Source organism: Solanum lycopersicum, chromosome 1, assembly GCF_036512215.1.
Source record: "Solanum lycopersicum chromosome 1, SLM_r2.1".
NCBI classification, from domain to species: Eukaryota; Viridiplantae; Streptophyta; class Magnoliopsida; order Solanales; family Solanaceae; genus Solanum; species Solanum lycopersicum.
The window spans coordinates 90,382,666-90,395,200 of NC_090800.1; the positions used below are offsets into that span (position 1 = coordinate 90,382,666).

Here is a 12,535-nt window from a genome sequence, read left to right on the forward strand (position 1 = left end):
TATAAAATTAAAAATAAAATTTATCTTAGTTAAATGGGATATGCCCAATCCCTTCTATTTCAATTTGTATTAGTTGATGATCCTTATTAAAGTTCATCGTGTTGAGCGCGGTAGCAGCCGTAAAGTAATTAACACACTAGAGTAAATTATGCTTTGAATGATATCTACCTTCCTCAGTAAATGCAAAAAAAGCTTCACGATAATTGAATGAACTATTATTAACCTCAACACTTGGATCCAGAATTTTCTAATTTCACATTATCAATGGCTTTATCAGAGATCGAGATCGTTTCCGACTCCAATGATCAGCAAACTTCTGGTTTTCGAAACCCTAACGAACCAGCCATAGTCGATGTTTACGCTGCTTGCGCTTACGGTGATTTTGACAAACTCCGGAAATTCGTTGAAGTTGACGGCGTTTCCGTTTACCAGCCGGACGGCAACGGATATTACGCGCTTCAATGGGCTGCTCTCAACAATTTCGCTGATATTGTTCAATATATCATCGAGGTATTATTATTTGCCTTTTTATTAAATGAGGGTCGAGTTTTTAATTGTTCATTTGGAAGTCAAGTATGGTGTTTTTTTATTTGTGGTATGTGTAGCACGGGGGAAATGTCCACGCGGCCGACAATTCGGGACAGACTGCGTTGCATTGGGCGGCAGTGCGGGGATCAATTGCAGCTGCCGATGTGTTGTTGCAGAATGGTGCGCGGGTCGAGGCTGCTGATGTTAATGGTTATCGGGTAATATATAATACTTGCTGTTCATTTGTAATGTTCAACTATTCATAATTTCGGTATTATTGTTGTCATTTTCAAATCCATCTGTATAAGTTGGTATTTGCAATACAAGATGTGGTTAAACTTTCTAATGTCCTTAGTCTCCTCGCCGTTTAGGCTAAGCTGGAACTATGTTTTTTGCATTGGTTCCATGATGGAACTGATACCACTGTCAGGTCTCTGTGTAGCTTCCAGAACATCCAAGTTGGATGCAACAGAATTAATAAAGTTTCTAATTGTTTTTCTTAACGAGTGAGTGCCATAGGCTTGTAGCTGAAAACCCATAGGTGAAAACCTAAAAGAGAATTTGGTTCAAACTTTGAATTAAAAGGACTATGTTTTGTTTGTTTATTTAGTCTCCAAGTATAAGGTTTCAATGAAATAAATGATCCATCACCTGTTCTTGTATCGGCAGGTACACTTGGTGCAGATGGATTTTACAGAACCTCTCCCTTAATTATTCCTAAATTCTTTTTATCCAAGTTTCATAATCAGTTACAGGCTTCTTGTTCTCATGCTTCCTCTTGACCATTATTCATCTTCTTCCATTTTCCCTGACCTAGAGTCCATGCTAGATTTTATTACATAATTCAAAAATTGTCAGTGTGAAATCCTGATTTTAGAACCTTCTAGAAACTAATTTTCTTGGATAAGGCTATCCTTGAAGGTTGTTTTTTCAGTTATATCAACTGTTGAAGTATGTGTACTTCCTTTACAGGCAATTCATGTTGCATCTCAGTATGGACAAACAGCTTTTGTAAATCACATTGTTGCGAAGTATCATGCGGACCTTAATGTACCAGATAATGATGGGAGGAGCCCTCTTCACTGGTATGATTAGCACCCCCAGCATTTATAGACTTATAGTTTGAGTTTTCGGTTTTGAGTTGAAACTCCATCATCTTCTCGATTTTTAAGTGACAAATCTCCCATGACTCTTTGATATATTTTGGTTCTGATCTCTGGATGTGCTTGTGGTCTGTGTAAGTTTCATGGCAAGTTCACTTATAGTTTTCTTGGGACTGAAATTATCCTTCTACGTATAGATATTTCTTCTTGCCTTGCCTGAGATCTGGCTACTTCCCCAACCACGAGTACTTAATAAACAGACAAATTCCAAAATATTTCCCTCTTTTGTTCTCAGTTTTTTAATTTTAGTCTTATGTATCTCACTGAACAATTGTAAAGAAACTAATTATTTTGGATGCCATTTTCAGCTGGCTTCGGGCAGTCTAGGTAAAGTTAATTAAGTATGTGACGTGAACATGAGAACTTTAAGCGTCAACTATTTTATATATGTTAAACCAAGATCTTAGGAGAAGATCCTGTACCATTCTAAGTAGAAGATATACACCATCGGTGAGCAAAAATGTGGAAGTTTTACATGTCCATGGGAGTTGCTCTAGCCTTGGTTACATGTAGAAATACTAAGACTATCAGATCACAACACAAAAACAAACTCCATATATTTCATATATACCACTATCACATATAATAGATTCCAGTAATTCAACATACAATAGAAAGTACAAAAATAATTCTGATGACTAAAAAGGTTGTAAACACTACACTGTGCTAGATCTGATAAGGATATGCGTTCCTCTTCCTTTCTGATTTCACATTGTTCGAATAAAGGAGTTGATAGGCTATTTGGTCAGAAATTCGTTTCTTACATAGTAACTCCCAAACTTCTTTAAAAGATCCCATTTAATAAACTACACGGAAAACTGGGGAAGAAGTGTTGTCTTTTAGTTGTAGAGTGGAGAGTAAAGTGGTGAACATCCAACTCGGTAGATTGGTGTTGCACAGGTCTTAGTGGTGTGTTACATCAGGACTCAAGTATGGCGTCGATATGTGAAGTTTGATGTCCGTGTTTTCTAGCTTTGGTTATAGCTGGATTGGTAATTTTCCCTCTTTATTTATGCTTGCTCCTAACTTCCTATTAGTAGTGTCATCTTAACAAGTCTAAACTGCGAGACTGTATCATTGTTTGACATTGTATACCACTCTTGATTCTGATTTAGTTTTTAGTTTTCAAGCTTTGGTGTTCCTTTCTACTCTCAGTATCTTAAATCTTTTATTCCTGGTATTGCATGCAATTTGGGGCGTTCCTCATTCCCTATTGGACATTGAAAATTTTGTTTTTGTCAAACGGAAGGCAGAGTTCTTGCCCTCTGGTGTTGGTTTGTGTAATTTAAAAATGAATGTTTTACTAGTTGATCTTCATGATAGTTCTTTATATTGTTATCTCATTTCTTTGCTGAAGTTATCCATTATTATAAGCATTTTCTCTGGTATTTCCAACTAGGGCTGCATACAAGGGATTTGGTGATACAATCAGGTTACTTCTATTCAGAGATGCTTTCCAAGGGAGACAAGATAAAGATGGTATGTTCATAATGAATGTACCATTTTCTTAAATTCCCTTGGTGTAAATGTAATGCTTTTGTGAGTTGGGGATTTTGCTTATGAATGTGGCCTTCCAATCATAGTCATTAATTATGATAATTTGATGGAAATGGAAATAATAGATGCAGCATTGAAGTTGGTTTTTTCCATTGTTAGTGTTGCTTCAATAGTCTATGTTATCCAATAGTTATGGTTGTGTAGTAATGTCTTGCAAAAAATGCTTGTGTAAATATGATATGCAAGTTGCAGTCTCTAATAATTTCTTCTCTCGTCTAAGTTTGATTACAGGTGGAGATTCTAAGCATCTTATTAGTAGTTTGTTTTCTGGTGCTTCTTTTAATAAAATGATGGTCTACATAAATTTTACACTTCGCTAAAGGAATGATTTCGTGTTTTGTTAGTTCTGGGGAAACTTCTGTTTAGCAGTAAAAAGCAACAGTTCGGATTGGGGTCTAAATGTCCCTCCTTTTGCTTGAAGCTTCATAATCAATGGACAGAAAGAAAGTAACATTGCAGGGCTTTTTGTGAAGAATTTATATTGGCTGTCAAGAGTATATACTCAGTGGAGAATGAAATCGAGAACTCCTTTGAGCAAATCTCTTTTTGTTGATACGTTGAAATCAAGTGGGATTTTATTTGTTTTCTGGGATGAACCTTTGGAAGAGGAAGACTTAGAATATAGTTTGTGGTTTTTTCCCTCCTTTTGTTGTGGGATTGCTTATCATTCTTCCATTAATGTATGGGTGCTGTATTTCCATTTTGCAGCATTCTAAGATTTTGGCATGGTCATATCTGAAAGTTTGGGAATAAGTGTCCACTGGCTTCATGTGTTTTTTAATTGCTCATTTTTTCCTCGGGGGTGTTCTGACCATAACTGATGTGAATAATACTTTTCCTGGAAGAGGTTTTGGTTGATCTTATTTTTCAAATAAATTTTACTGTTTGACCGTGATAATTGCTATCTAAATACATCCGGGCGCCAAATTATTATTTAGAGCCACAAACATAGTTGCATAATGCTGATACTTCAAAGGTTTGCAGGTTGCACTCCTTTGCATTGGGCAGCATTAAGAGGAAATGCAGAGGCTTGCACTTTACTTGTACATGCAGGCACAAAGGAGGATTTAACAGTAAAAGATAATGCAGGACTTACTCCTGCAGAGCTTGCATCTGATAAAGGTCATCTGCAAATAGCACGTATACTTGTAGGTAACTCTTTTTATAGAAATTATGTTATCTGTAATCTTACTATTTTCAAGTACCATGCTGATGTTCCTCTCTATCGTTCTGCAATTACTGTTTCTCATTTTTGTAGCATCTGAATGACAGTTTGCAATTCAATGTTGTGCAGTCTAATGCCCAGCGGTCACAGAGAAAGCAGTGGAAAGACGAGACTTGCCCTGCTAAAATGGGGCATAAAGGCTATGCTCCAATTCTATTCTCCGTTGTTGTTGTCAACGTCATTCTTTTCATCAGTTCAGTCCTCTTCGGTGGGTGATGGTACTTCTAGTGGTATTTCTTTTTGTTCTTGTAATTGGAGGCACCACTTGCTAATTGTTGCTGGATCTTGTTTTTGCTAGCTCCTGGTCTTACAAAAGTTACTGCTGTTGTCGCACTTTGGGGATGGACTGCTGTTTCCCTGGCAGTTGCCGCACTTCTAGTGTTAGTTCGTTGCAGTAGGTAACTTTTTCCTGTTTAATTACTCAAGTGATTGAGGTAGCCAAACCCAACTTAATTTACTATGATATTGTGCTAAACGCCTAACCCCCCATATGGTATTGAAGTCGATGGGAATTTTTGTGTTTCTATTCTATTTAAGCAAATAATAAACGTAGTCAGAGTATGGCAGTGCCTAAGGGTTCCGCAGTTCAGAGTATGAGGCATAAAAATTTCAAGGCAAACGCTGATACTGGTATAAAGTACAAATGTTGCTTATAATCTGTTATTTACCTTTGCCTTGTTCTACAAACGCTGTAGTATGATGCACAAACTTTAAGTATGTACTAGATAAGGAACACAGCACTCTGGAACGCTGACAGCAGTCACTGTCATAGAACTGCAAATAACTGACATGTTCCCTGACACATAATAGTTAACTTGTGTGATACACTGATCCATTAAACCCATAAATTATGAAAGGGAAATTAGATCTTTCCAAACTGGATTTTGATGAAGTTGAAGAAAAACTGATTTTTAAAGCAACAGGATCATTTGTTATTAAAGATGCTTCATCTTCCTTTCCCTCGTTTCCCTTCCCTTTCACCATTATCATTGATGAACCATCTACTTAATCAGTCTTCTCTTTCTTGTCCTTTATATCACTATGATCCCAAGACATTGTTATAGATTTTTTGGACTTGTCCTGTAAAATGTTGGATTTAAATGAATGGGCTTGTTTATCTGGTAATATCCTAATTTTGGCCCTGAAAGCTATAGGTAAACATTTTGACATGCGTGTTCTTTTGTTAAAATATGTCAGCACTTAGCTTCTCATGCCTTATGGAGCCAAAGATGATTGTTTCATTTTCTTTGCAGTAAAGATCCAGGTTACATCAAAACCGCTGTTGCTGGTCAACCTGATGCTCAGGTACCACTCTCATTTTGGAATTATTCAACAATGATTTTAATGTCCTCTAATCTACTTAATGATGTTAGTTGATTTTTTTAGGATCCACTATTGAATATTGATCTGAACAATACTTCCAGTTGGACTGGGAACTGGTCTCAGCTTTGTCCCACCTGCAAGGTTTCTCAGAAACCTAGTCCTTTTACTACAAGAATATATTCTCTTCTGATGTTGCATTTGTATTGTCATGTTGATTGTTGAACATTTTTATGCCAGATCATACGACCTGTTCGGTCAAAACACTGTCCTACTTGCAACCGCTGTGTTGAACAATTTGATCATCATTGCCCTTGGGTCTCAAATTGTGTGGGGAAGGTATGACTATTTATAAGCCACTAAAGGGACATGCAGTGTACAAAAATCTGCTAGCTGTTGATATTGTCTAGTTCTTTTGGTCTGTATGCCTGGTTATTCCTTTTGTTTTGTCCCCTAGGGAACCTGTCTGGTTAGATGCGATACAAATGAGTGTTAGTGGGTGTTTGAACATAAAAATTGTACTTCGGAAAAAAGTGCCAGTATTTGTTTTCAAGTTGAAAATGGTATTTGGAAAGTGGAGTTGTGTTTGGACATGCATACAAATTGGAATTGTTTTTGAATTTTTGTGAGTGATTTGGAGTGAAAATTGTTGAAAACAACTTTTTTCGGAGTTTTTTGAATTCTGGAAAATTGCAACACTTCTATGTCCGAACTGTTCTCGGGGATAAAATTCTGGAAAAAGTGACAATTATCCATGGTTAATGGGCAGTATTTGTTGTTTAATTTGTATTCCTGTTCATGACTCCTGTGTTTTCTCACGTCTTCAGTAAACTATGATAATATTACAGTACTTAAATAATCGACACTTCCCTTCTGAGATTTGTCAAGCATCAATTTCATTACTTATTCTTTTTCTTTCTTTTGGCAGTCTTGCATCATATTGTTGATTTCCTCACTAAATGCTGGTTACAAACACTTATTGCATATTCCAAGTTGTTGGAGTTTTGCAAGTATTTTCTTAATTCCCGTGCTTTTGGCCATTAATTCATTATTATTTTTGCTGAACCTTGCAGAGGAATAAGCGGGACTTTTTCATTTTCCTTTGTATGGGTTCATTGACATCTATAATTGGTGCTGCGATTGCTCTTCAAAGTATGTTAAAAGCACTTTATCTTTAACATCAATAGTCTTTAGAATGCTACTGCTAGCATATCTAATAAAGTGATACTGGGTTGTTTAAGACAGTTGAAACCGTTTACCTCTTGCAGGAATTTGGACATCAGTACCATTGTTGGTAGCTGATGAATCGTGGTTACATCATGTTTTCTTTGCGTATCCTGGTATAATCGCTTTTCTGTTCATGGATGGGGTTATTCTAATTGCTTCTGTAACTCTCTGTGTAATACAGATATCCCAGGTATAGATTAGATTTCTTGGTTTTCTTGTCCTTCTTAATCATTAAGCAACTGAAGCCTATGGTTAGCTCGCTCATGAAAAAATGCGCTTGAAAGGGAATGAAATTCCGCAAAACTAGTTTAGTATGAATGAACCTAACCCTATATGTATCAACAGTTGTATACTTGCTTCTGAAACCACTGTAGGTGAATTATTAAGCACTCAAGAGTTTCCAAGGAAATTTAAGTTTAGTTGCCTCGTCTTCTAGTGTTAATAGTGAATTTGGAGCTATACTCAGTAAGATCGTTGATTGTTTAAACAGTTCTTGACATACATGAAACAAGTTCGAACGTCTTTGATGCACTGGTGCTGTATATGGAATCTGTGGGTAGTCCTTTACGCAGTCGAACTTTACTGACATGAATTCATCTATTGTGAAAACTTTTAAAAGAGTAAAGAGGAGGCTGGGGTTTATGTATCGGCTACCCTCATCTTTATGAGGGATTTAGTAACTTGCTATAGTATTTAAGAGATGAATGTATCTCTGTATGGCATCAGTACTGTAATGCAGAGGAGCTTTCCTTTATGAAACTCTTGTAATTGACACTATGAACCTTTTTGTTCCATGCAGATAGCTCGGAATCTCACAACAAATGAGATGGCAAATGCTGTGAGATATGGTTATCTTCGTGGTCCAGATGGGAGGTTCCGAAATCCCTATAACCATGGATGTCGGAAGAATTGCTCTGACTTCCTTATCAATGGTTACACAAATGATGATGAGATAGCATGGCCACCATTGCAGCATGCCGCGAGCTAGCAGCATTTACAATCCCTGCTTGCTAAAGGATGCATATGTTACCAGACCCCTCTAGGTGACCTCTTCAGTGTTTGTGAAGGATACTAGGGGCTCTTGTTTATTTTGAGTCTCCCAATGTACCAAAAGAAAAGAAAATGTAGGGGCCTCTGGTTTATTTATATTGTAAAAAACTATATCATCCCAAAAAAATATAAGGGGGAAATCTGCAACTCTTGCTGCATTGGTGTTCTTTGTACATCTTTACATATCAACGTTCGAGTGATGTGAAGACTTTCGGTAATTAATGGGAGTATAAGGGGAATATGTGTATTATTATAAAGAAGAAATGTTACTGTAATTTTATTTCATACTCTAGTTACCGCTATGTACAACAATTACAAAAATATTCTTTTAACGTTACTTGAATATCCAATATTACTGTAGGGGTCAAATATGGGTCTTATATATCCTTCCATCAAATCGTTTACCATTTGGAGCAAACACAATTTGAATTATCAAATATGGTACCCGAAACTAAAACATTACAGTAATTTTTGGTAAACTGGACATGTCTCTGTTTAGACAGGTTCCAAAAGGCATTTAACAATCGAAACTGGCCTCCTATACTTAAAACACTGCAAAGTTTATTCATTATTCTAACTTGGATATGTAAAAACTCGAAGAATACAACATACAATTTCGACTTGAACTTGTTTTAGATGTCCAAGTGCAAATAAAACATGCACAACAGGAGATCACAATTCACAAGACCTCGTTGAACTGACAAACAAATCAACTTTGTTGGATACCGCTAGGCCATGTCTGATTCTTCACTGGTTTCAGAATGTCTGTGATCTCTGATAATGCTTCTTCGTCCATTCCAGTCGTTGCTACTTCTAGGGCAGCTGCTATATTTTCCTCAACCTTCAAGAGATATATCATGACAAAAATCAATATAAAGCCATTTACCAAGGATGCTTGGGCTAGGCATTCAAATAATCATTGCCGGACATTTGCTGCAAATTTATGTTCATCAAGCTTCCAGATCAAGCAGACTTGCAGAAAGGACTTGCAAGTTAACTAGTACTCGACCAAACAATCAACTATTCCTTATAATCAATTGAGGTCGGGCTATATGAAATTAACATAGTAAAGCCAGCCAATCCTTTTTAGTGACACATGTAAAATATTATATCAAAAGATGACATGGGATTTATAAATGAAGAATCAGATGTAGAGGATAAAAATCGATGAAAAAAGATAACCTCTTTAACAGACTTCATCCCCACTAGTATGGAAGAAATGTCGGTATTTGCTAAGCTGTACTGCAAGGCTAATTTTGAGATATTCTTTCCCTTTCCTTTGCAGTGATCAGCAGCAGCACGGCAGGCAGCCTGGTGATGCAAATATGCAGACATTTGAGTGAGTAAGAAAAATAAGAAAACACTCAGTTTCATTTTGGGAGAAGATTCAGGAAGAAGCATTGAAGAGTGGAGAGAAGAACAACTTTGGGAGAGTGGATACAAACAAGCACAAGTTGAAAATAAGACGTCTAATATCAGAAGTTGGAAGCTGTCCATGGATTTAAAAGTCAAGTGCTTGATTTCAGTGACATCTTCTATGTTTTGTAATTTCAATATGCAATATTATCTTGAAGGAGTTTAAACTTTAGTTTGTGTACAATATCCAAATATTCAATCGTCATCTATTGGCAGATCAGATGGGAAGAAATGAATACATTGTAGAGATGGTACAACATAACTAATCTAAAGCAGAGCACTTTTAGCAAGTAATCGATACTCTTATGGGATAGTATTAGTAAGGGAGAAAAATGAATTATTAACCTTAAGTTCAGAAGAAGCAGGGTGCCACTCGGGACCACCAGCCTCAGTAAGAAGACCCATTGAAAGAGGAGAAGCACTGATCACTCCCACACCCTTGCTCTTCAAGTACGGTAACAGATCCTCCAAAGTTGAATCGTTGACACTGTAGTGACAATATGACAGGATGACGTCAACTGTGCCTGGAGGGACGCGATCAAGCACATAAGTGAATATCCCCAAAGGTAGGCCGGTTATACCAATGAAACGGATCTTTCCAGCTTGCTTCAATTTTAGAAGGGCGGGAAGTGTCTCATTCACAATCTGTTCGAGACAAAAATAAATATCCACTAAAACTCCCATGCTAAAACTACATATTTCCACAAACAAAATCGTGATAAAGTGGGAAGGAGGAAAAAGGGCTATAAATCTTACTTTCAAAAAACTACCTCTGGATAATATCACAAAGAAAGATAAGATTTTTAAAACCAGATATATCAAACACTGAGAACAAATTACGTAGTTTGATGTGTAATCAATATGACAAGTTGAGGAAGGAATCAAAAAGAGATTTACAATGCTAAAATGTCACTTGGCCAAACCTTATAAGAAACTCCCTTCAATCTGAAGGAATGAAAAAATTCGAACTACTAGGATCAAAATATTTTAACAAGCATCAGACATTTACTCAGTTAAGTAAAAGTAAATGGTACATACTTGGAAACAATACAAAAAATCTTACAAAATCATGATCTTTTTTTATCATGCAGATTTACGAAGTATTTAGAAAAATTGGTGTTCAGGTAGAAGAATTATAACCTAAATGATCAATAAAGCACCTGATCGAGGGACCCAAATTCAATATCATGACATTGTAACATATCAACATAATCAAGCTGCAGCCTCTCCAAGCTCTCATCAATACTTTTAGTCACTCTCTCAGCACTAAAATCAAATCCCTCTTTGTACCTCCCACATTTTGTAGACACAATGTACTGATCTCTAGGGACTTTAAGAGCCTTCAAAGCTTTCCCTAGTACCTTTTCCGATAATGTTCCTCCATAATACCTGAAAAGTCGTCAATTTTAAAGAAGGACCAATTTTCAGTAGTTCAACTATAATTTCCGAATTAAACAGCAAAATGATTCAAGATGCGGATCCAAAATTCAAATCACTTATGCCTATTCCCGGTCATTCACAAAATTCAAATAGTAGAGGTTGATCAAAATTTTAAACGAATGCGGGCTAATAAGACTGCATCCACTACTCATAACACTAAATGCAGATGTAATTCAAAATTCATGCTTATAAAGACGAAATTCAACTATATGTGCATTTCTAAATACATAATAATCTGCTGGATAAATTAAATCTAAATAGAAGATGACAAAGAGATTGATTATGTACGGGGAAGTATCAAAGAAATTGACACCGAGGCGAAAGGCTTCCCGGACGGCGTCGAAGGCGTCTTGTTCGGAGACATCGCCGAAAACCTTGCCGAGAGGCGAAGCGCCGAAGCCGACAGAGCTGAGTTTGAGTCCAGTGTTGCCCAGTGATCGGAGCTGCAATGTCTGAGCTGCCATTGATGTAAATATTAGGGCTTTGAAATGTGAAAGATACTCTTCTGCTTCAATAAGAAGATGACAAATGTGAGTTGATATTTCATCAAAATACTCCTATCTAAAAAATAGTAGAAAATATCACCACCACCCCTCCACTTTTTAGGATGCAGTGATAGGTTAAATCATTATTAACAAGTGGTTTTGAATACGAGTTTTCGATACGAAGAAAATTATATTAGAGCTTCACTCTCGAATAAACTCTCTTATGTTTCAAATATAATTAAAATTTTAATGCAAATTCTGGATATTGAGTAGGAAGTAAATTTTTAAAAATATTTATGCATTTACTTTAACTCTAATGCGAACTCTGGACATAGAGTAGAAACAGATAAAAAATATGTATTTATTCTAACTTGTTTGGTAGAGTGTATAAAAATAATAGTCAATATAGAGCGTATTAGTTATATTTATATTGGTTATGTATGCATTGGTTGGTTAGATGTATTAAAAATAGCATACATTGTAAAAAAATAATTATTTACATAAGTATCATTCACAATTATGATGGAAAAGATTTTAAAGTACTCTTGAGGGATAATTGGGTCTTTAACCATATTAATGCATGTATTAAATCATTTGCATTACTAATATCTAGAAATCTATGGTATTAGAAATACACAATAAAGTATACATAGCATGAGAAAATGCACCAAACAAGAGATTACTAATACATGTATTATTTTTGCTAATACAATCTACCAAACAACGCTCTTTTGATTTGTATTTACTTCTTTCATTCATTTTTATTTGTCATGTAGCGCTTTTTAAAAGTCAATTTCACTATTTTTCAAAGTTAATTAGATTACATTAATTTGATCTTTTAAACAAAACAATTAGATGTTCAAAAATTATACAAAAGATACTATACATTGCAATTGTTTGCATATTAATATGATGAAAAATATATTATAAAATTTTAATCAAAATTTTTATATGAAATCTAAAAGTAGAAAGTTATGATAAGTTAATAGTGCACGGAGACTGAGGGAGCTTCACCCTTTCCTCTTTTAGCTTTAATTAAATTAAGGTATATGCATTTATTCTTTGATTTTGTTCTAATCCAGAATTCAGGCATAATGAGATTTTACTAAATCCCTAAAAAGAAA

At 35.7% G+C, this 12,535-nt stretch overlaps 2 protein-coding genes across 2 annotated transcripts; one reads left to right on the forward strand and one right to left on the reverse strand.

Annotated features, from left to right (window-relative positions):
- The first annotated feature begins 22 nt into the window (after positions 1–22).
- LOC101253326 (probable protein S-acyltransferase 23) lies at positions 23–8,439 on the forward strand. The gene is made up of 13 exons (XM_004230606.5): positions 23–510; positions 606–746; positions 1,501–1,613; positions 3,091–3,170; positions 4,233–4,396; positions 4,543–4,681; positions 4,772–4,871; positions 5,727–5,778; positions 5,860–5,937; positions 6,034–6,132; positions 6,867–6,945; positions 7,062–7,210; positions 7,820–8,439. The coding sequence occupies exons 1-13, from the start codon at positions 265–267 to the stop codon at positions 8,006–8,008; spliced, it is 1,629 nt and encodes a 542-aa protein (XP_004230654.1). The 5' UTR covers positions 23–264; the 3' UTR covers positions 8,009–8,439.
- Positions 8,440–8,477: 38 nt separating this feature from the next.
- Positions 8,478–11,576, reverse strand: LOC101254135 (L-galactose dehydrogenase). Its single transcript, XM_004230609.5, has 5 exons — positions 11,215–11,576; positions 10,647–10,875; positions 9,832–10,131; positions 9,253–9,381; positions 8,478–8,911 (listed from the first exon to the last, which is right to left on the reverse strand). Exons 1-5 carry the CDS (start codon positions 11,388–11,390, stop codon positions 8,780–8,782), a joined length of 966 nt encoding a protein of 321 aa, XP_004230657.1. The 5' UTR covers positions 11,391–11,576; the 3' UTR covers positions 8,478–8,779.
- Between the last annotated feature and the right edge of the window lie 959 nt (positions 11,577–12,535).